The sequence below is a fragment of the Peromyscus leucopus genome, chromosome 8b, assembly GCF_004664715.2.
Source record: "Peromyscus leucopus breed LL Stock chromosome 8b, UCI_PerLeu_2.1, whole genome shotgun sequence".
Taxonomy (NCBI): domain Eukaryota; kingdom Metazoa; phylum Chordata; class Mammalia; order Rodentia; family Cricetidae; genus Peromyscus; species Peromyscus leucopus.
Window position 1 is genome coordinate 85,650,039 of NC_051086.1, and position 20,539 is coordinate 85,670,577.

At 47.6% G+C, this 20,539-nt stretch overlaps 2 protein-coding genes across 3 annotated transcripts in view; one reads left to right on the forward strand and one right to left on the reverse strand.

The window, feature by feature from the left end:
- Window positions 1–897: 897 nt before the first annotated feature.
- Window positions 898–17,562, reverse strand: Milr1 (mast cell immunoglobulin like receptor 1). Of its 2 annotated transcripts, XM_028865199.2 has the most exons (7): window positions 17,415–17,562; window positions 17,126–17,167; window positions 13,465–13,737; window positions 8,424–8,540; window positions 5,017–5,112; window positions 2,034–2,102; window positions 898–1,273 (listed from the first exon to the last, which is right to left on the reverse strand). In XM_028865199.2, exons 1-7 carry the CDS (start codon window positions 17,518–17,520, stop codon window positions 1,221–1,223), a joined length of 756 nt encoding a protein of 251 aa, XP_028721032.1. In that variant the 5' UTR covers window positions 17,521–17,562; the 3' UTR covers window positions 898–1,220. The 2 variants fall into 2 exon arrangements, with proteins under 2 accessions (XP_028721032.1, XP_028721033.1); XM_028865200.2 differs by lacking the exon at window positions 8,424–8,540 and having other exon boundaries at window positions 17,415–17,561.
- Pecam1 (platelet and endothelial cell adhesion molecule 1) overlaps window positions 6,449–20,539 on the forward strand; it is a 92,372-nt gene continuing 78,281 nt past the window's right edge. Inside the window, exon 1 of the mRNA XM_028865197.2 lies at window positions 6,449–6,568. The gene's annotated coding sequence lies outside the window, so the exon portion shown is untranslated. The remainder of the gene's footprint in view (window positions 6,569–20,539) is intronic.

The window sequence follows — 20,539 nt, forward strand, 5'->3', positions numbered from 1 at the left end:
TGGAGTTGAGATTACAGGCAGTTGTGAGCTGCCTGACTTGGGGACAGGAGCCACCCAATTTCTTCAGTACCAGGACTAACAGCTCTTTGCAGTCGTATAATCTCGCACACACACAGAGGTCTGCTCCCCTACACTGCAGGGGTTACAGGTGTGTGTAGCCACACCCAGATTTTTACATGGGTGTTGGGGATTTGACACAAGTCCTCATACTTGCCGAGTATGCACTCTTTCCTGATAAGCCATCTCCCCAGCCCCCAGACCCATTTTCAAGATCACCTATGTTTAGACTTAGACATAGATTAGGCTTTGTGGTGGTATTTATTTGTAGTTGTTTGTTGTGGGGTTTTTTCTTTCTTTTTTTTTTTTGGTCTTGCTATGTAGCCCCTGGCTGTCCTGGAACTCACAGAAATCCACCTGCCTCTGTCTCCTGAGTGCCGGAATTAAAGATGTGCACTGCCACACCTGGCCGTGCTTTGTTTTTGCATTTGAACCTTTGGCAGGCGTGGAGACAGGGAATACAAAGGATGATCATTATAATGCCTTCATGAGCTACTCATAAACAGCTCTTTTGCCTAAGATTTAACTTCTAAAATTTTTATTATTTTTAGATGAGATTGGGCAAGTTCAGGGTGGTATGGCTGTGGACTATTTATTTTTAATTAAGTGTTTAGGTGTGTGTCTGTGCACATGAGTGCAGTGCCTGCAGATGCCAGAAGAGGGCGATGCATCCTCTGGAAACAAAGTTATTGGCGACTATGAGTCGTGGGATGTGGACACTGGGAATCAAACTCCTGTCCCTTGAATGAGCAGTACCTGCTTCTTTTCTCTTCTCTTCAGCTACCTCTTCAGCCCCAAGATATTTCCTTTTAAATGGTGTTGGAAAGTGAGAACGATGGATGCCCACAAAACCAAATACTTTATAACTATTATCAAGCCTGGCTACTTTGATGACAAGATTAGAGGGAGGCCCAAATTAGCCAAAGGAATAGTGTTCAGATGTGAAAAATGCAAATTCATCTTAGGCGAACAGGTTAGATATTTTTGGTTTTGTGTTTTAAGATGGGGTCTTGCTTTGTAGTCCCAGCTGGCCTTGAATTCAGGATCCTCCTGCTCCAGGCTCGGGTGAAACTTTGGAGCACCTGGTGAATTTGCTGTTTCTCCATACACATCAGCTTACTGGAAAGTCTTTTACACGGGGATGCAGTCAGTTTCTTCACACTTCAGTGGGTGAGCTCGGAGTAGATGTAATCAGCTGGATTGCCCACACAGCCTTCTGAAATGGAGAAGGGAAGATAACCCGGTAACCTCCAGCTATGAGTTCAGACAAAGGCTCAAAGGAATCCCCATTTCAGGTGTATGGTCTCAGTGGGTAACACCACTTGCCACCAAGCTTGATGACCTTAGTTCTATCCCAGGGTCCCCCAGGGTGGAAGGAGAGAGCTGACCCCACGTTGTCCTCCGACTGCCAGAGAGCCCCAGGAGTCTCATCTCAGCACTGGGGTCACAGGCCCAGCACAGCCGTGCCCAGCTTTTTGCATGAGAGCTGGGATCCAAACTCAGGGCGTCATGCAAATGAGGCAGGCATGTGCTCTGGGCCCCAGAGCCATCTCCCCAGGCCCCGATTTCCTCTTGAAAATGTTTTAGTAGTGACCCTGAATCCTCTTCTCGGGAGTTTGATTTGATTTGAATGTGTGTGTGTGTGCGCGGGGTGTCTGTGCGTATGAGCGCAGGTGGTTGTGGGCCACAGGACATGAGTGCTCAGTGGACTCAGGTCCTCTGGAAGCACAGTGTGTGCTCGTAAATGCCAAGCCGTCTCTCCAGCCTGCCTTGGAAGTATTTAGAGGACAGTCCCCACCTTGTCTTTTCCTCCCCACATCTCTCCACATTTGTGGGAGCTGTGGTTGGTTACTGTGGACTTGCTGGGAACCTAGGGTCCCCCACTCCGTCCTTAGATACAAAGCCCCTGCCCACAGTGATGTCGCAGGGACTCCTGTCTCGTTCCAACAGCATCTCTGGTCCCCATCATGACTCACCTTGTTCCCTGGGTGCCACCTCCTTGAAGACTGGAGTGATATAGTGTAGCTCCTGGGGTTGTCCTGCCTCTGGGCAAAAAACAATGCATAGTGTTACTGGACTATGGATCCTCTGACCGTGTGAGGGTGGCGGTCTAGGGCCTAGGGAGAGCTCTTTCCCTTTGGGGGTGTGGAAACAGATTTCTGTCACTTCAGGTCTGATCCAGGCTCCTGCTTGGCAAGACTGGGAGCTGGTGCCGGTGTGCCTGGCTTGCACAATGCTCAGAGTGTGGCCGGGGCTCTGTGGAGCTGGCTGGGGCGGAGCCTCTTAGCTAAGCCCTTACACCCCGCGCATCCAACATGCAATGTCTGATATGAGAAGCGACTATTATATGGTATGGCGACTCTAGCTAATCATTAAATACTACAATCTTGAAAACTGCTAAGGGAGCAGATTCATGTTCTCTCCAGCACCTGGCTGGCATGTGTGGAGCCCTGGGCTTGATTCCCAAGCATTGCACTAAGCAAGGAAGCAAGCAAACAAACCTGAGATGCTCCTGCTTCTGCAGCGCACAGACTAAACTAGATACAGAAAAGGTTATCATGGCCTCTGGGCAAGGGTGACACACAAATTAAGTCACATTTGTAATCCCGGGACATGGGAGGATGAAGCAGGAGGATTGTTATGAGTTTGAGGTCATTCTGGGCAACACTGTGAATTCAAAGCCAGCCTAGACAAGTTGCTAATAAAAAAAACAAGTAAGCAAACAAAAAACTCTGTTCCCAAATAACCACGTTGCACATGATAAATACATATAGTTTTATTTGTTATTAAAATAGATATTTTTTATTTATTATTATTATTATTATTATTATTATTATTATTATTTTGGTTTTTCAAGACAGGGTTTCTCTGTGTAGCTTTGCGCCTTTCCTGGGACTCACTTGGTAGCCCAGGCTGGCCTCAAACTCACAGAGACCCACCTGGCTCTCTCTCCCCAGTGTTGGGATTAAAGGCGTGCGCCACCACCGCCCAGCTTAAAATAGATATTTTTAAAGAACAAGCTATTGGACATAGTATCACAAGTCTGTGATCCCATCGCTCAAGAGGCTGAGGCAGGAGGATTACAAGTTTGAAGCTAGGCTGGGCTACATAGCAAGAATCTGTCTCAAAACAGAACAAATGAACAACAAAATCTTTTTTTTTTTTTTAAAGATGATCATAAGCCACGCCTTTAGTCCCAGCACTCAGAAGGCAGAGGTAGGTAGATCTCTGAGTTCAAGGCCAGTCTGGTCTATAGAGTGAGTTCCAGGACAGCCAGGGCTACACAGAGAAACCCTGTCTCAAACAAACAAACAAACAAACAAAAATATGATCATGAAAGACTTTGGGATACAGCATTGATCTTCCCAAGTTAATATAAAGTCATCTCTAAAGTATGTTAACTTAAAAAAAAAAAAAAAAACTTATGCCGGGCGGTGGTGGCGCACGCCTTTAATCCCAGCACTCGGGAGGCAGAGGCAGGCGGATCTCTGTGAGTTCGAGGCCAGCCTGGTCTCCAAAGCGAGTTCCAGGAAAGGCGCAAAGCTACACAGAGAAACCCTGTCTCGAAAAACAAAAAAATAAAAAAACAAAAAACTTGCTCAGGAAATATTAAGTTACATGAAGTAGTATTTAATCAAAGGGTGTTACCTCCAAGCTGACTGGAAGAGAAGTAGTGTACTAACTAGGCTCCTTAGAAACCCAAGAGAGAAAATTGTGTGCCATAATTGAAGTTTAGGGTTGCTGAGAAAGTTTCTGCTAAATGTTGATTCACCAAGACTGACCTCCAGCTAGGCCTCATCCCCATAACAAAGAACTGCTCAAGGGGCAGAGCAGGGTGACAACAATCATTATGCTTTGGCAAGATGAACCTGGGTAGGAACTATGCGAAAAGAACAACACGGTGTATTGTATAATATCTTTGTATGTAAATCTGCCATCTGCCCAAGTGTCCAGACTGGCAGTCTCCTATGTCAGCTTAAATTGTTCGAAATATAAGCTGAGCCAGAAGCTGGGATATTTAAGGATGACAGACAACGTTTGTGGAAAGAATAAGCCTAAGGTGTATATACGAGCTAGGACATCCTCAACTGGAGGCCAGCTCTTCTTTGGGTATTAGCCACAGTTAGCCTCATGGTTTTGTTTTTTTGTACAGAGCTTTTCCTTTGTTAATTTCTGAGAGTGATTTCTTACTGTGTAGGCATATTGTTTGTATAACAGTTTCATGGAAGAGTATTTGGGAATGAGGACGCACTATTGAATTCTTTACCTTATTCCTAGTGTTGGGTTAAAGAATGCTAAGGACTTGTTTTGTCCTTTTATGAGAACACACAGGGAATACATTTTTTTTTTTCAAGATGTGACTCTGCATTCTAGATTCACAATGAGCACTGACCATGGCTTCTTTCATATTATCTGCTCGTCCTACATCCTAGAAATGAAAGTGAGATTATTTCCAAATTGAGAAACTTCATAGGGTTTGGAGTTTGTCAAGATTTCTGCTGAACAGCCCCTCCTTCACTTAAGATCAGAATTAAAAGAGAATATGCTTATATGGATATATGCTAACACTGTAATAGTTCATTTGAATAATATATGGAAAAGCACTTTCATTGCTGAAAAAAAAATCAAAGGATAGAATGGCCTACTGGTGAGTAAGATGGGAGACGGAAGGGAGATGGGATACTGTTACTTGGCTTCCTTTTTTTTTTTAACTGAAGTCTCTGGAGAATCTTTAAATTTTTTTTTTTTTTAAAATAACGAGCACTGTGTAGAGTACTTGTCCAGCATGTGTGACACCTTGGATTCAAGTTCCAGCACCATACCGTGTGTGTGTGTGTGTGTGTGTGTGTGTGTGTGTGTACACATATATATAATATATATGTATGTATGTATGTATGTATACAGTCACCCCCAAACCAACCAACCAAACTCATCAAAAGAACCAGCAAGGCCCCTAACCTGTCTGAGTTTGAGGTTCACAGATGTTTGCATACAGCTCACTTTGCATGGGTGCATCTCCAGAATCCTTGGACTTACTCTCTCTCTGAGCGTTTCCTGCCAAAAAACAAAGCAAAAAAGTCATAGAGTCATCACTTTGAACCAATTTAGACATGTTTTTCCTGTCTTCTCTGCCAGGGGGCTGACTCTCCCATGAGTCTAAGTGACATGTCTTAGTGCTAGCCTCAAGTAATGAGGGAAACAATCACAAATGTGTATATGACACCCACTCCTCTGATCCAGGGGCCTCCTGACCAGGCCCTGGGAGGTCTTAGCCTGCATACTGTGTTGGAAATAGACACATTTTCTTTCCTTCTTGAAAGGAATAGTTGGTAGGAAGCCTTGAGTGGTCTTCAAGAGATGAGGAATGCAACTAAGTTCTAGGCTAGTAGAAATTTTTTGAGATAGGGTTCCTCTGTGTAGCCCTGGTTGTCCCGGAACTCTTTATAGACCTGGCTGGCCTTGAACTCAGAGATCTGCCTGCCTCTGCCTCCTGAGTGCTGGGATTAATGGCGTGTGCAAATCTTGAAGCCACTTTGACAAAAAGCTCAGGGTGGTTCTGTCTGTAGAAAAGGGAGATGTTCCTGAGGTGTCTGAGGAGCTGTCTTAAGTAGGGCATCTATTTTAAGGGCTTTTAAGGGTGGGTTTGTCCTGGAGCCTACCCTGGGCCATGTGCAAGCTAACCAGGGACGACTGTACCACTAAACTGTGTCCCAGTTACTTTTCAACTGCTTTATCAATGGAGTGCCTGCCCTCTGTGACCTTTGTCCGTGTAGATCTTTGAATGAGTCTCACTAATTCAGACAGGCTCTCCACAGTCCCATTCCACAGGCCAGAAAACTGAGGCTTAGAGACACAAACACCAGGAACCCAACAGCCCTCGGCTTGGAGCCTTCTGTGCTGAGACACAAGTGCTGTTTTGTGCAAGTCTAGATATTTCTCCACACGTGTGCTCAGTGAAAGGGCCACTTTGAAATCTCTACCAGAGAAGGGCTTAGAGGTAAATAGGGAAAGGCTTCTAGCTGGATGGTGACGGGTCTCTTGTTGTTGCTGAGCATCAAGTGGGAAGAGAGAGACATGTTCCCATCCAACTTTACACATCAAGCTTCCTGAAGGTAGCTGAGAAACAGAAGGCTCCACCCATTGAGGGCTTTCTGCTCTGGACCAACCATATGACACACAGTGAACTTCAGGAGCCTCTTTGCTATAAGCATTGATATGCATCCATGCACACCCACGTGCACGGTAGCACTGTTTACAATAGCCAGAAGCAGGGGGTGGAGGGCTGGGGAAACAACATTAGGTATGCATCCAGATCAGAGTGTTCCCCAGCCTAAAAAGGGAAGACATTCTGATACGCGCAGGAAGCCAAGCACCAAAGGGCAGCCCCTGGGGATGTGGCACAGTTGGTAGCGTCCTTGCCTAGCAAGCAGGAAGGCCTGAGCTCATTCTGCACCCCTGCAACCCACCCACTCAGGAGGACCAGAAGTTCAAGGCTACTCTCAACTGCATGGTGAGTTTGAGGCCAGCCTGGGATACAGGAGACTCTGTCACAAAATAAAACAAGACAGACAACTGCTGCCGGATTCCACTGGAATGAAACCCTAGAATAGTTAGGTCTGTGGAGACAGAAAGCAGAATGGTGGCTACCAGGCAGGGGAAACAGCTACCGGGCAGGGGGAACAGCGTGAGGAATTATCTCAGGGCACTGGGTTGCAGCCTGGGAAACTGACAAAGGTGTGGGGTTACTGATGGTCTCACACGGAGTAAAGACTAAAGGTCACTAACGCGCATATGAACAAGCTGGACTGGGAGCCAAGGGTGGGATTCCATGTTGAGCTCTTGTTGAGTCCATGACAGGGCCTCATACCATAAAATAAAAAAAAAAAGGAGGGGGATAAAATAGCAAATTCATTGTGCGTATATTTTAGCATAGTTTGGTGAAGACAGGCTGGGGGTGTGGCCCAGTGGGTAGAGTGCGTGTCTAGCATGCAAGAAGCCCTGGGTTCATCCCTACTGTCAAGTAAACTGGATGAAGGGCATGTGCTTGTAACCCCAGCACTGGGGGTGGGAAGGCAGAGGATCAGAAGTCATGGTGAGTTTGAGGCCATCCTCAAACAAGAGACCCAGTCTCAAAAAAAAAAAAAAATTATAAATTGGGAGTGGTGGTACACACCCAACATTCCCAAGCTGAGACAGGAGCATCATTGTGAGTTCGGAGCCAACCAGGCATATATAGCAAGATCCAATCACAAAATAAAAGCAGAGGGGCTGGAGAGATGGCTCAGGGGTTAAGAGCACTGACTGCTCTTCCAGAGGTCCTGAGTTCAGTTCCCAGCACCCACATGGTGGCTCACAACCATCTGTAAATGAGATCTGGTGCCCTTGTCTGGCCTGCAGGGATATAAGCAGGCAGAACACTGTATACATAATGAATAAATCTCTAAAATGAATAAATAAATAAATAAAAGTATCAATATTATTATTAATTTTGGGATGGTTGCTGCAGAGTTCTAATTCAGTCATGGGGATTGGGGGCACAGGGCTGTATGTGTAAGGTACATGCATGTGAGGCTGGCTCTCCAGACAACCTCCATCAGAAGGCTGTGCCCTGTGAGCCTCATGAAGTCTGCTCACCCCTTCATTTCTCATCTCTTATTTTTGTTTGTTTTTTCAAGACAGGGTTTCTCTGTGTAGCCCTGGCTGCCCTAGAGCGCACTCTGTAGCCCAGACTGGCCTTAAATCCAGAGATCCGCCTGGCTCTGCCTCCCGAGTGCTGGGATTAAAGGTGTGCCTGATTACTGCCTGGCTTCTCATCTCTTTTGAAATTTTAAAAATTGCATTTAGTTACTTGTTAGTGTGTGGGTATGTGCGTGCCACACAGCACTGTGGAGGTCAGAGGACAATGTGCCAGAGTCAATTTCTGTTTCCATGGTGTGGGTCCTGGGGATTGAACCCTCCTCCTCTTCATTTTCTCCTACTCCATTTCTCCTATCCATGTTCTAACCAAGCCAACCCTGCTCACCACCTGAGACCAGAAGACCATAGTCTCCCCACTCCATTTCTTTTTCTTTAAGTATTTGTTTCCAATTTTTAAAAATGTCATGTGTATAAGTGTTTTGCCTGCATGTATGGATATGCACCTTGTGTGTGCCTAGTGGTACCCGCCAAGGTCAGAAGAGAGCGTCAGATCTTCTGAAACTGGAGTTCCAAGTGATTGTTCAGCACCCCTGGGTGCTGGAAACCCAGTGCTCTTAACTGCTGAGCCATCTCTCCAGCCCCTGCCCCGCCCCGTTTCTGACTCGGGTCCCTTCCCTTTCTGCCCTGCTGAGTCTGAACCTCCCAGGAACATACCAAGGAGAACCTACCTTTTTTGCACTTTGGTTGAATCAAAAAAACCAGAACTATGATTATTATGACCAGTAGTCCCAGTAGCAACCCTGGGAGCAGCCATGGCAGCAGACAAGAAGGACAGCTGTCTTCTTCTGTAAGAAAACAGTGTTCATGGGTCACCAGTGGCTGTGACATGTGAGACCAAATAATGTCATCTCAGCACTCAACAAGCTGAGGCAGGAGGATTATCAGAATTTCAAGGCCAGCCAGGCTACAGAGCTAGTCAGGAGAAAAGAGAAAGAAAAAAGCTAGATGAGGTAGGATATATCTGTAACCAGGAGGCTGAAGTGGGGTCACGAGTTTCTAGGGCTACATGGGGATTTCCTCTCCCCAAAACTGAAACCAAACAAATTAACAAAACAAAACCAAAAAACCAAAACCAAAACCAAGCAAAGAAGGGGAGAAATGCGAAAGAAAGGCCCAATGTCTCCAAGAAAATTCGAAGTCTAATATGGCTGCAACCATGGCTGTGTGGGTTGTTTGGACCTCGGAGGTGGAAGGCAGGGCTGGGAACACTAGGAATAGCAGGGAGTCAGGTCTCACCGCCACATCCGTTCTGCCCTCGATCGATCGATCGATCGATCAGGGAATCAACTCCATCGTGTGTGTAGCCTCCCCCAGGGACCCTGTATTTGGAAGCAAGAGGCCCAAGCAGGAGGTGTCAGTGCAGAAGCCACTGCACCTTCTAGAGGTAAGGAACTCGGTCGGGGAGAGAAAGCATCTTCAGGGTGAGCGAGCTGTGAGGCAAGCTGCAGCATGGAGTTGCAGATTGGTCTGGGGCTGGCAAGATGGCTCAGCAGGGTAAAGCGCTGTAACGCAAGCCTGAGTCTGGTCCTTGGAACCCACATTGTGGAAGCAGAGAACACGCTCATCACTTAGTGCCACAAGCACATTCGTGCACACACACAGAATAAACTAAATAAAATCGGTTTAGATCTGTTTCCATCTGGTTGACTAGGGCAGTTGCCCAGTCCAGAAGGATGAAAGTGGGTACTCAAACAATATCCAACCATACCGGGTACTCCCTCCATGTACACAGATCAACCCCTTACTCCAGCTCATTGGCCTCAAGGCAAATGACCTGCTGAGGAGCCAGACACACAGCTGGGAGCCAGACACACAGCTGGGAGCCAAACAGCTAACCTGACTGACGGCCTGCAGTACCAAGTGCTGAGAAGTTGGAGGGTGGGGCAAGGCTGCCTCTTGGCTTCAGAGAACTGATGTTCCGAATTCGTGATCTATTATTTCTTTTCTTGAACTTACTATGTAGCTGAGGCTAGCTTTATGCTCCTGATCCTCCTGCTTCCAATTCCCAAATGCTGGGACTACAGGTGTATGTAACATACCTGGCTATTTGTCTATTCTTTGTTTGGTTTTTCAAGACAGGGTTTCTCTGTGTAGCCCCGACTGTCCTGGAACTCACTCTGTAGACAAGGCTGGCCTCGAACTCAGAGTCACCTACCTCTGCCTCGTGAGTGCTGGGATTAAAGGCGTGTGGCACCACAACCTAGCCAATTTGTTTGTTCTTAAGAATGACTACAATCAAAAATTTATTTAATATATATATATGTACATTTATGGCATGCGTAAAGACAACTTATGGGAGTTGATTCTGTCCACCATGTGGGGCCCATGGATCAGACTTAAGTTGTTGGACAGTGGCAATCAGCTCCACCATGAGCTGTGAGTGTGATTTTTGTCAACAGTCCAGTTCCGAGTATGCAGTGGAGAGCTGGCTTTATTCTCAACCCGAAAGTGTCCTACTTCTCTGTATTTCCATTTATAGAAGTCAGTTGTTCAAGTACTTTTACTTCCTCTGAAAAGCAGAAGTGGCCCTGCTAAATCGATTCCAGGGAAGCTCAAAACAGGAAATACAGTGCTGCTGTCAAATTCTGCTCTTTTTTTCTACAGTTGTTTTTTTTTATAGATTTCTTTAGTTTTATTAATTAACTTATTTATTTATGCTTTTTGAGACAGGGTCTCTCTATGTAGTCTTGGCTGTCCTGAAACTCCATAGGAGTCATCCTTGGTTACATAAGTGAGTATAGAGCCAGCCTAGGCTGCTTCCAAAGGCAGAAGGAAATGCCCCAGGCCACAGAGCTGACAAACAGACTGACTGCAGAGCCCCGCCCCGCCCCTCCCCCCACCTCCTCACCTCTCCATCTCCACTGCTCAGACTTGACGCCCTGGGTCCGAAGCGTCCCCTGGCCTCACACGCTCCTTCTCTGACCTGCAACCAGCCCAGTTCCCACCCCAAGCTGGAGCTCTGAAAGTGCCAAGGACATCAACCACAGCTCTCTTTCCCCAGTCTCCCCACATTCTCTTGCTCATTCTCCTAGCCCCTCACCTAGGTGGGCCCTTCTCCAGGCCTTACCTTTCTTTCTCCACTCTGCGCCAGTTTCCTGTACAGCAGCCAGCACAGCTCGTGAGCCACGACGGCAGGCTCCGTGAGGGCCGGGACCAATCGATATAAGTCAGGGTGTGGTGGGTCCAGGGTCTCCAGCCTTAGCTGATGAGGGAAGCCCTGATTAAGGAACCTGTGTTTATGGCTCCAACCATCAGTCCTGATGGGGCTTGGGACAGGACCATGTCTTAGGTATCACTGATGATCTAGAAGCACCATAGCTTGCAATGAACAACAGCCTGCACCAAGCGAGCAATCGATAGAGACGGATCCGTGAGACTTCACTGAAGATGGCCGTGTTTTATCAGCCATCAAACAGTTGGACGGGACCGAGCGTCACTCGAACAAACCACAGGAAGGCTATGGGCAGAGAAGGTCCATCTGGCAGCCTTACCATGTAGGGTAGAGGACTCTCTTTGGCCACTGTGCACCACATTCCAGCTCTGTGTCTGTCTGTGTTCCTCCCACTCATTTCTATGACAGTCACAGTCACCACGTAGTTTTTTCCAGACTGCTGCCTCCCACCTGCAGCCCAGAGCATGGGACTCCTGTAAAAACCGGTACCTTGCCGGGCGGTGGTGGCGCACGCCTTTAATCCCAGCACTCGGGAGGCAGAGGCAGGCGGATCTCTGTGAGTTCGAGGCCAGCCTGGGCTACCAAGTGAGTTCCAGGAAAGGCGCAAAGCTATACAGAGAAACCCTGTCTCGAAAAACCAAAAACAAAACAAAACAAAAAAAAAAAAAACCGGTACCTCTAGCTGTGCTGGCTGATAGTGGTGTGGACTTGATCAGATCTAGAATCCCCTAGGACTCGGATTTCTGGGCAAGTCATGAGGGATTATAGAGATTATGTTAACTGACGTGGACAGACGCACCCAGAGTGTGTGGGTGGTATCATCCCATGGGAGAAGCCCCTGGTTGCATAAGAAAGAGAAAGCAGCCTAGGGGCACAGGCCTTTAACCCAGCAGAGGCAGGTGGATGGATCTCAGACTCTGAGTCTGAGGCCACCCTCCTCGACATAGTGAATTCCGGTTCCGGGCTAGCCAAAGCTACATAATGAGACTGTGTGTTTAAAAAAAAAAAAAAAAAAGTAATAATCACTAAATTTTAAAAATAAGAGAAAGAAAACTCTCTCTCTCTCTCTCTCTCTCTCTCTCTCTCCCTCCCTCCCTCCCTCCCCCTCCCCTCTCCCTCCCCCTCTCCCTCCTGTATGTGGTTGAAATGTGACTGTCCACTGCCCACTCCTGCTGTCCCTGTCCCTGTCATGATGACTGTGTCGCTGGGATCTGGGAACCAAAAAAGCATCTCTCCTCTTTACAGTGTTTTGTCAGGGCAACAACACACACTGGTCTTCTGAGCCTGCTTCTGGGGAAAGTACGCCCGGCTGTGTTGGATTAGATTATGATATTTGCACCCTAAAATTTAGAGCCATTGACCTGTATTTCCATCCAACAAAACTTTCTGTAGTGGGGGACATGTTCTATGTTGACCAACATGGCAGTCACCAGTTACCTGTGACTCTTGAATACTAGACATGCGACAAGACCGTGCATTGGCATTGAGTTTTTGTTGTTGTTGTTTTGCTTTTTTTAATTTTATGACAGTGTCTCAGCATGTAGCCCTGGCTAGCCTGGAACTAGCTATATAGAGCAGGATGGCCTTGAACTCAGAGATCTACCTGCCTCTGCCTCCCAAATGTTGGACCAATTAAAGGTATGCCCAGAACTGTGGTATTAAATTTTTTAGCACTTATTTATTACTTGTGTGTGTGTGTGTGTGTGTGTGTGTGTGTGTGTGTGTGTGTGTACGCACATGTACTCACATGCACGTTCAAGCAAACATGCGTTGGTGCACATCCCACAGCATGTATGTGGAGGCAGAGAACAGCTCTGTGGAATCAGTTCTCTCCTTCCACCTTCATGTGAGCTCCAAGGATCAAACTCAGACCTGTGCGGCAAGCCACTTTACCCCACTGAGCTATCTTTCTGGCCCGAGAATTCTTCTTACTATCATTTTGATTAGCGTGAATTTCATTTTGTGTGGATACGTGTGGCTCGTGGCCTCCACGCCGGTAGACCCGGAGAACCAGTGGTTCTTTGTAAGTTTGACAAGACTGCTGACGCAATGTGTTTAGATCCCTTCTCTCACTCTCTGGGGACTCATTATCAAGGTCACCACAGATGAGGCTGCTGGTGGCGGGCTAGGAGACGCATGGCGTGGGAAGGTAACAGAGAGAAAACCGAACACATGAGGTGCGGCTGCCCGGGAAGCGTGCTGGCTGGTGGGGCTTCAAGGGAAGAAGCTCGGTGAGGTGGCTAATCTTGGTTAGAGGAAGGAGGGGTTAGGAGATCAGCGAAGCACTTCCACAGAGGATTAGCTGAGCGGGGAAGACCCTCTCCAATGTGGGAGCACCATCCTTTACACTGAGGGCCCAGGCAGAATAAGAAAAAAAGGGAGAAAGCCCACAGCAAGGGCTCTGAACGGATGAGCCACGTCTCCAGTCCCTTTCCACATTCTCGAGTGTTTTGAACTGCCCTCCACAGCACCAGAGAGACCCCCTTCAGCCCCCCTCCGCCCACCCCCATCGCCACTGTATGGCAGGAGGCACTTACTGGCGATCTTGAAGTTGAGTTCCTGACTATACTTCTGCAGGTTGGAAACATTGGTTTTGCATTTGTAAGGGCCTGTTTCATTGGCGTTGGAGATCTTCAGGTGGAAAATGACGGTTTCTCCTCTTTTGGTCTTGGTTTCTATGTGTTTCGTACCCCAAAATAATGAATAGGTGATGTCCACTGATGTGTTCTTCTTGCTGGAGCAGGACAGAGATACATTTTGGCCCATCCTGACCACATTCGTACTTGAGTTCAGATTTGGAGGAGGCAGTTCTGGAAAAACAAAATGACACAGCAGTCTTCATTAAAACCGCTTGATGGGGCTGGGCTGGGAGTGCAGCTTGGGTGGTGGAGTGTTCGCCTAGCCCGCACAGAGCCCTGGGTTCCATCCTGGGCACTGCATGAGTCAGGCACGGTAGCTCATGCCTCTAATTCCAGCTCGTGGGAGATGGAGGCAAGAAGGACCAGGAGTTCGAGGCCATCCTTAGCTATCCAGGGAGTTCAAAGGCAGGCTGGGCTACAGGAGACCTGGGGGTTAATAGTGTCAAGCTGACAGGCTCTAGGACCACCTAGGAGACTGCCTCTGGGATGTCTGTGAGGAAGTTTCTAGACTGGGCTAACTGGGGTGGCAAGGCTCACTCTGAATGTGGGTGATGTGATCCATCCCAGACTGAATAAAAAGCAGCCGAGGAGACTGAGCTGAGCATCCTTTCCTCTCTCTCTGCTTCCTGACTGTGATGCTGTGTGGCTGGCCACCTCAGGTCCCTGCCACCATGACTTCCCAGCCATCATGGGCGCTAATCTCCCCTTGAGCTGTGAACCCAGGTTGACCCTTCTTGCCTTCAGTCGCTTCTTGTCTGGATATTTGGTCACAGTCGGGAGGAAAGTGACGAACACCCCCTTTTATCAAGACAGAAACAAACGCCCCAGGACAATTTTGTTTCCCTGCCAATCTTCCCTTTGTTCTTCAGGTGTGCCAGAGGCCACCCAGTCTGCACACCCATGTTCCGATTTCGGTCTTCTTTGCTTTTCTCGGGATAAAGATCCCTTCATGGCACAGCTGTCTGTGTGTTTTTGTTTGGCTTTGACAAGAGCTTTCAATTCCCGTTAGTATTGCTTTCCAGGTAAGAGCTGCCAAATGTTCTTATCATGGAGTATGTTTCGCATAAACCAGGGACAGCCTCCCCCCACCCCAGCTGTGATTTTTTCATTAAATTACCCACCACAAATCGTTTTCTGCTCTGTTGCCAGGCTCCCCCAGGCTCCCCCAGGCCCCCCAGGTCCCCCCAGATCCTCCAGGTCCCCCAGGCTCCCCTCAACCCCCCCAGGTCCCCCAGGGTCTGTCTCTCCCCTGTGGTCATCATAGCTGCAAGTTCAGCATTTGGGGGATAGAGGCAGAAGGGTCGAGAATTCAAGGTCAGTCGTCTGCTACATAGTGAGTTCTAGGCCAGCCTGGGCTACAACCAGACTCTGCTTTCAGTGAGGCCTCTTAGAATTCCTTGAACTCTGTCTACTGTGACTTTGATGGCCAGTCTGTAACATGTATACACACACAGAGACACACACACACACACAGACAGACACACACACACAGACACACAGACACACACACATACACAGAGACACACACACACACACATACACACACACACACAGAGACACACACACATACAGAGACACAGACACACAGACACACACACACACACAGAGACACACACACACACTTTTTTTTTTGAGACAGGGTTTCTCCGTATATCCCTGGCTGTCCTGGAACTTGCTCTGTAGACCAGGTTGGCCTCAAACTCAAGAGATAAACTTGTCTCTGCCTCGGGGTGCTGGGATTAAAGACGCGTGCCATATACATATTTTCCGGTCCTTCATGTGTATATTGACTGTAAGATATGTAATGTGTGGTCGGGCGGTGGTGGTGCACGCCTTTAATCCCAGCACTCGGGAGGCAGAGGCAGGCGGATCTCTGTGAGTTCGAGGCCAGCCTGGGCTACCAAGTGAGCTCCAGGAAAGGCACAAAGCTACGCAGAGAAACCCTGTCTCGGAAAACCAAAAAAAAAAAAAAAAAAAAAAAGATATGTAATGTGTGATCTGAGCGTTAATATTAAATTTAAAATTGGAATAGAAAAAGCCGTATTTGCTAACTGCCAGCTACCAAGGGAAATCAGGACTTCTTGGAAAATTACAGTCAACAGAACCACACAGCTTGTGAATTTATTGCTGTTCAATAAATCCTGACATCGTAGACAGACACAAACATATCCATCTAGGCTTCTGCAGTGTATGCTCAACCACACTCAGCGTTTAAGAGGTTGAAGCAGGAGGATTCCTATGAGTTCAGCATAGCCTGGGCTCCAGAGTGAGCGCTAGTCTATATAGCAAGATCCTATCACAATCCATGGAAACGAAAACAAAAGGCCCAAACAACCCAGTTACTGTTACTGGCTGCTTCTGGGTGGAGAGGAGGCAGGCTGGGGCTGTGCAGAGCACTTTCAATCTCCCATGGTTAGCATACACTGAAGGAGTGCGGTATGCCGGATACTGTGTAGGGGATGTGCGCTGCGGCATTCCCACCTCCCAGGTGAAAGAAATCAAACTCAAAAATGGTCAGTTTCAGTGCCCAGGCTGCCAGCTGGTGAACAGCATGCCAGGCTCAGCAACCAAGTGCCCTGACTCCACGGTGGAGTTCCTCCCATGCACAGTGCCAGTTGCTTGAATTTGTGGCGTGTTTGAGTGGGCGTGGTGGCACACACCTGTGACCCCGCACCTGGGAGGAAGAGGCAGAAAGGGAAGGAAGGCTCTGGCAGGCCCGAGTGTGGTGAGCGTGGTGCCAACAGGTTTTGCTTTTTGCCCTTCTTCCCAATTTCCTGTTCCCTTTACGTTCCTAAAGCTAGCCACCAAGGCGTTGGGGGTCATGTCCTCCTATCAAAGCGTCAAAGTTCATTACTCAAAAGCCTCCTCTTAGTCACCCTAATTAATATGCCCAATCAAAACAAACCAACTCATCCTAACATGGAGTTTCTTCCTTTCCCGTTCGCAATTTGCCTGTGGGCCACATCTGTCTCCTCTCAATCCAGAGGCAGTCCTTTGTCCTCCAGGGCAAGTACCTTCCCCCTCTCCCTTATTCCTCTTCTCCTCCCCCTCATCCTCTATGTCCTGCCTTTGTCCCTCTGGGGCAAATACATCTCCTTCGTGCTGAGATCTTGGTCTTGGTGGGTCCTGAGCTGTCCTTCCCTTGAGAAGGCTTAGGAGTTCTAGTCCAGCCTTAGCTACATAAAGGAGTCTGAGGCCAGCCTGAGCTACAGGAGACTCAGCCTCAAAAGTAAATAATAAAATTTACAATGATCATGTGAGGATTTTCTAGCTGAAAAACAAACAAACAAACAAACAAACAAAAAAGACAGCAGAGGGAGTTTGAAGTTTTTCATGGTAAAACCATCCCAAGATGTTGTCGCCGAGTTTCAGGTGGGAGGAAAAAAAAGCTACAATTTCCCCGCTTTAAACTCAGCTCATCTCCTTCCTGGCAGATAATGGAAGCCTTTGCTCTTGGTTGCTGATCTAAAAACACAGAAATGCCCGTAAAAGAACGCTCACATTCAAAGCCAGCTATCCCGCCGTTCCAATGAGCATCCTTTTAGGAAATGAGACTTACCGTCTGTTTTCTTCCTCTCATTATCCACTGCAGCATTTTGAACTGAAAGAGAAAAGGGGAAGATTAGAAGGAGAGCATTTTCCATACGATGTTTTGAAGAGCTGATTTTTGTCTGTTTGGGTTTTGTCTCTGTTTTTTGAGACAGGGTCTCACTATGTAGCCCTGGCTGGCCTGGAACTCTCTATGTAGATTAGGCTGGCTTCAAACTCACAGAGATACCCCTGCCTCTGGGTGTGAACCGCTACTCCTGGCCTGAGAGTCAATTCTTAGAATATTGAATCAGGCTTACGTGCAGTAGAAAGAAAAACAGCCCAGAGTAACAGTTTGTCCAGCCAGCTCCTCATTCCCTTGAATGAGAAGACAGAGTGGCACATGGGAAAGCCTCTGTCACCCATAGAGCTGCTACTTCAGAGGGGGGTGTGGCTTCACAGATCCCTCTTCCAGAACCCACGCAGGAAGTGAGAGGGTTTAGAGTTTCACAACTTGCCTCGTGACTAGCTGGTTTAACTGGCCCTCAGTGACTGGGACAGGCACTCAGCAGCTGCTCTGACTGAAGGTCCTCCTTCCTCCCTTGGACCTATTCTGTGACAACAGGTCTTTGGTCCCCTCTCCCACACCCCCCACGCACACACTGTGATGGCTAAAGTGATGTTTTAAGTTTAAATCATTGTGCCTAAGGGATCCATAAAACTTTTTATGCCTCTAACGTGTGAGTCCCTCTTGCCCGAGGACAGATGACTTTCTGGAATGCGGAGGTGCCGTTCTTCATGTAAGATAAAAAGTTACAGGTTTTCACTTCTGGAAACAAGCTTGGTTACCCCATCTGCACAGGATGTACTTGATCACATGTAGGCTGGAGGTACTAAGCAGAAAGTACTCCAGGGTGTATGCTTGCTCCTGATTGGAGGAAGGTGGGAAGCACGAAGCATTGTGGGGTTTGCCTTTATAAGCCTCTGACTAATGTAATTTGATGCCATACTCTGGGAATCCTGAATATGGACCTGGTTAGTGTCCATTGTCCTGGACAGTATTCAATAAAGTTTGCTTCAGATTTGGCTCAAACATTGTGATAATGGGCTTATTCTCAACCAGTGGGATTAACACCACCACCACCCGTTCCTAGCTGCCTACAAAATGAGCCAGAGGCTCCAACACTGTGCATGCATGTGGGGGCCTGTTGGGGCCAGAGAGAGCATCTGATGCACAGGAACTGAAGTTACGGGCCGTTGTGAGTCTCCTGATGTGGGCACTGGGAGCTGAACTCGGGTCCTCTGTGTAGCAGCAGGTACTCTCTGAGCCCTGGCTCCAGCCCCAGCACGGCTGTGTTTTGATACTTAAGTTAGTTGTATCATTAAACAGTCTTCTTGAAAAAAAAAACAGAGAGAGGTGGAGGGGAGCACTGAGCAGGGTGATGGTGGTGCACGCCTTTAATCCCAGCACTCGGGAGGCTGAAGCAGGCAGATCTTTGTGAGTTCGAGGCCAGCCTGGTCTGCAGATAGAAGGCTAGGAAAGCCAGAGCTACACAGAGAAACTCTGTCCCAAAAAAATAACCCAAACAAACAAACAAACAAAAAAGATGCTTCTTGGTATTCAAATTAATTAATTGGCCGGGTGGTGGCACACGCCTTTAATCCCAGCACTCGGGAGGCAGAGGCAGGCGGATCTCTGTGAGTTTGAGGCCAGCCTGGACTACCAAGTGAGTTCCAGGAAAAGGCGCAAAGCTACACAGAGAAACCCTGTCTCGAAAAACCAAAAAAAAAACCAGACAGACAACTGCAGTTCTCTAAAGAAAGAAAGGAAGGGAGGGAGGGAGGAAGGAAGGAGCTGGGTAAAGATCCCTATGAATTTGCTTTTCATGGAATGAGCCTCAAGTCTAGAGTCTAAAGGGAGTTGAAAGTTTGAAAGCATTATTTTTTTAATTTAATCTTTTATTACTTTGTGTGTATGGGTATTCTGCCATATGTGTGCCTAGTGCCTGAAGACGCTGGATCCCCTGGGACTGGAGTTACAGACTGTTGTAAGCTGTCATTTGGGGCTAGGGACTAAACTGGAAGAGCATCCAGTGCTCTTAACCCCTGGGCTGTCTGTCCATCCCTGGGTTGTTATTGTTGTTGTTGTTGCTCTTCTTTGTTTTGTTTTGTTTTGAGACAGGGTCTCCTGTGTATCCAGTGCTGGCTTGGAACCTGATATGTAGACAAGGCTGGTCTTGAACTCACAAAGATTCACCAACCTGTGCTTTCGGAGTGCTAAATGAATTGCCACCCTACCTGGTAGAATTTCAACTTGGACTCTTTCCCCAGAGTGACTTCTGTCTTGCCTGGGCAGAGGGAAGTGCTGGATCGGGGACTCTGTGGGGAAAGATGACATTTCTGGGTGTTTGTAACTTGGGAAAGCAGCAGAAAGTTGGCTGACTGCTGATGGACCTCAGATGATACCAGGGAACATACTGCCCACAGCTGTCAACAAACGTTGCCAGGTGCTTCAGCCGGCCCCAGAAAAGGGCAGACGCTTGTTCGAGGACGGCATAATAAATCTGAGGTGAGGTCTCACTTTGAAGAGGAGGAATTCATCCTTGGACCTGACACATCCCTTGGAGCCAAAACTCACGCCAAATTCAAGGTTTCAGGGCTCACAATTCTGCACCCCACTGATACAGTGGACAGTAATTAACATAGCCAGTGCAGCCGAGGTGCCCTTTCCACTGGGTGATGAGCCTGTACTGATAACCTCATTCAATTTTTAAGAAATCTCTAAGTACACGGCAGAAGTGTTAGGGGAAATATTTAACAGACAGTAAAGTAATGTAAATACATAGTTCAATATGTACCAAAAATTTAAAATAGGGGGCTAGAGAGATGGTTCAACAGTTAACAGCACTTGCTGCTCTTCCAGAGGACCCCAATTCAGTTCCCAGCACCCAGCTGGGTGGCTCATAACTGCTTCTGTCTCCAGCTTCAGGAGCTCTGCCTCCCCCTTCTGGTGTCTACAGGTACTACATGTATATGATGCACAAACATACGTGCAGGCTAAACACCAATACACATAGAATAAAAGTAAATAAATCTTTTTTAAAAAAGAAAAAAGCTGCCAGGTGGTGGTAGTGCAAGCCTTTAATCCTAGCACTCAGGAGGCAGAGGCAGGTGGATCATCTTCAGTTACATAGTGAGTTTGAGGCCAGCCTGGGCTACCCAAGATCCTGTCTCAAAGAATTAAAGAAAAAAAAAAAAAAAAACCCCAGCAGAGTGGAACATCCCTTGTCTTAGCATTCAGGAAATAGAGGAAGAAGGATCAGGCATTCAAGGCCTGCTTCAGCTATCTATCAAGTTTAAGACCTCCTGGGTTATGAGAGCCTATCTAAAATAAAATAAAAATCACAGCAAACAAAAATCCCGCCAAGATAGCCGGGCGTTGGTG

What these genes read in the sequence shown, in the direction of transcription:
- Milr1 (XM_028865199.2), bottom strand. Translation starts at nt 17,520, where the DNA reads ATGGGTGACAGAGGCTTTCCCATGTGCCACTCTGTCTTCTCATTCAAG. An exon ending in TGAGAGGAAGAAAACAGACG is followed by an intron (nt 13,738 to 17,125) that starts GTAAGTCTCATT and finishes TTGTTTTTCCAG; the next exon opens with AACTGCCTCCTCCAAATCTG. An exon ending in TCAACCAAAGTGCAAAAAAG is followed by an intron (nt 5,113 to 8,423) that starts GTAGGTTCTCCT and finishes GTTTTTTGGCAG; the next exon opens with GAAACGCTCAGAGAGAGAGT.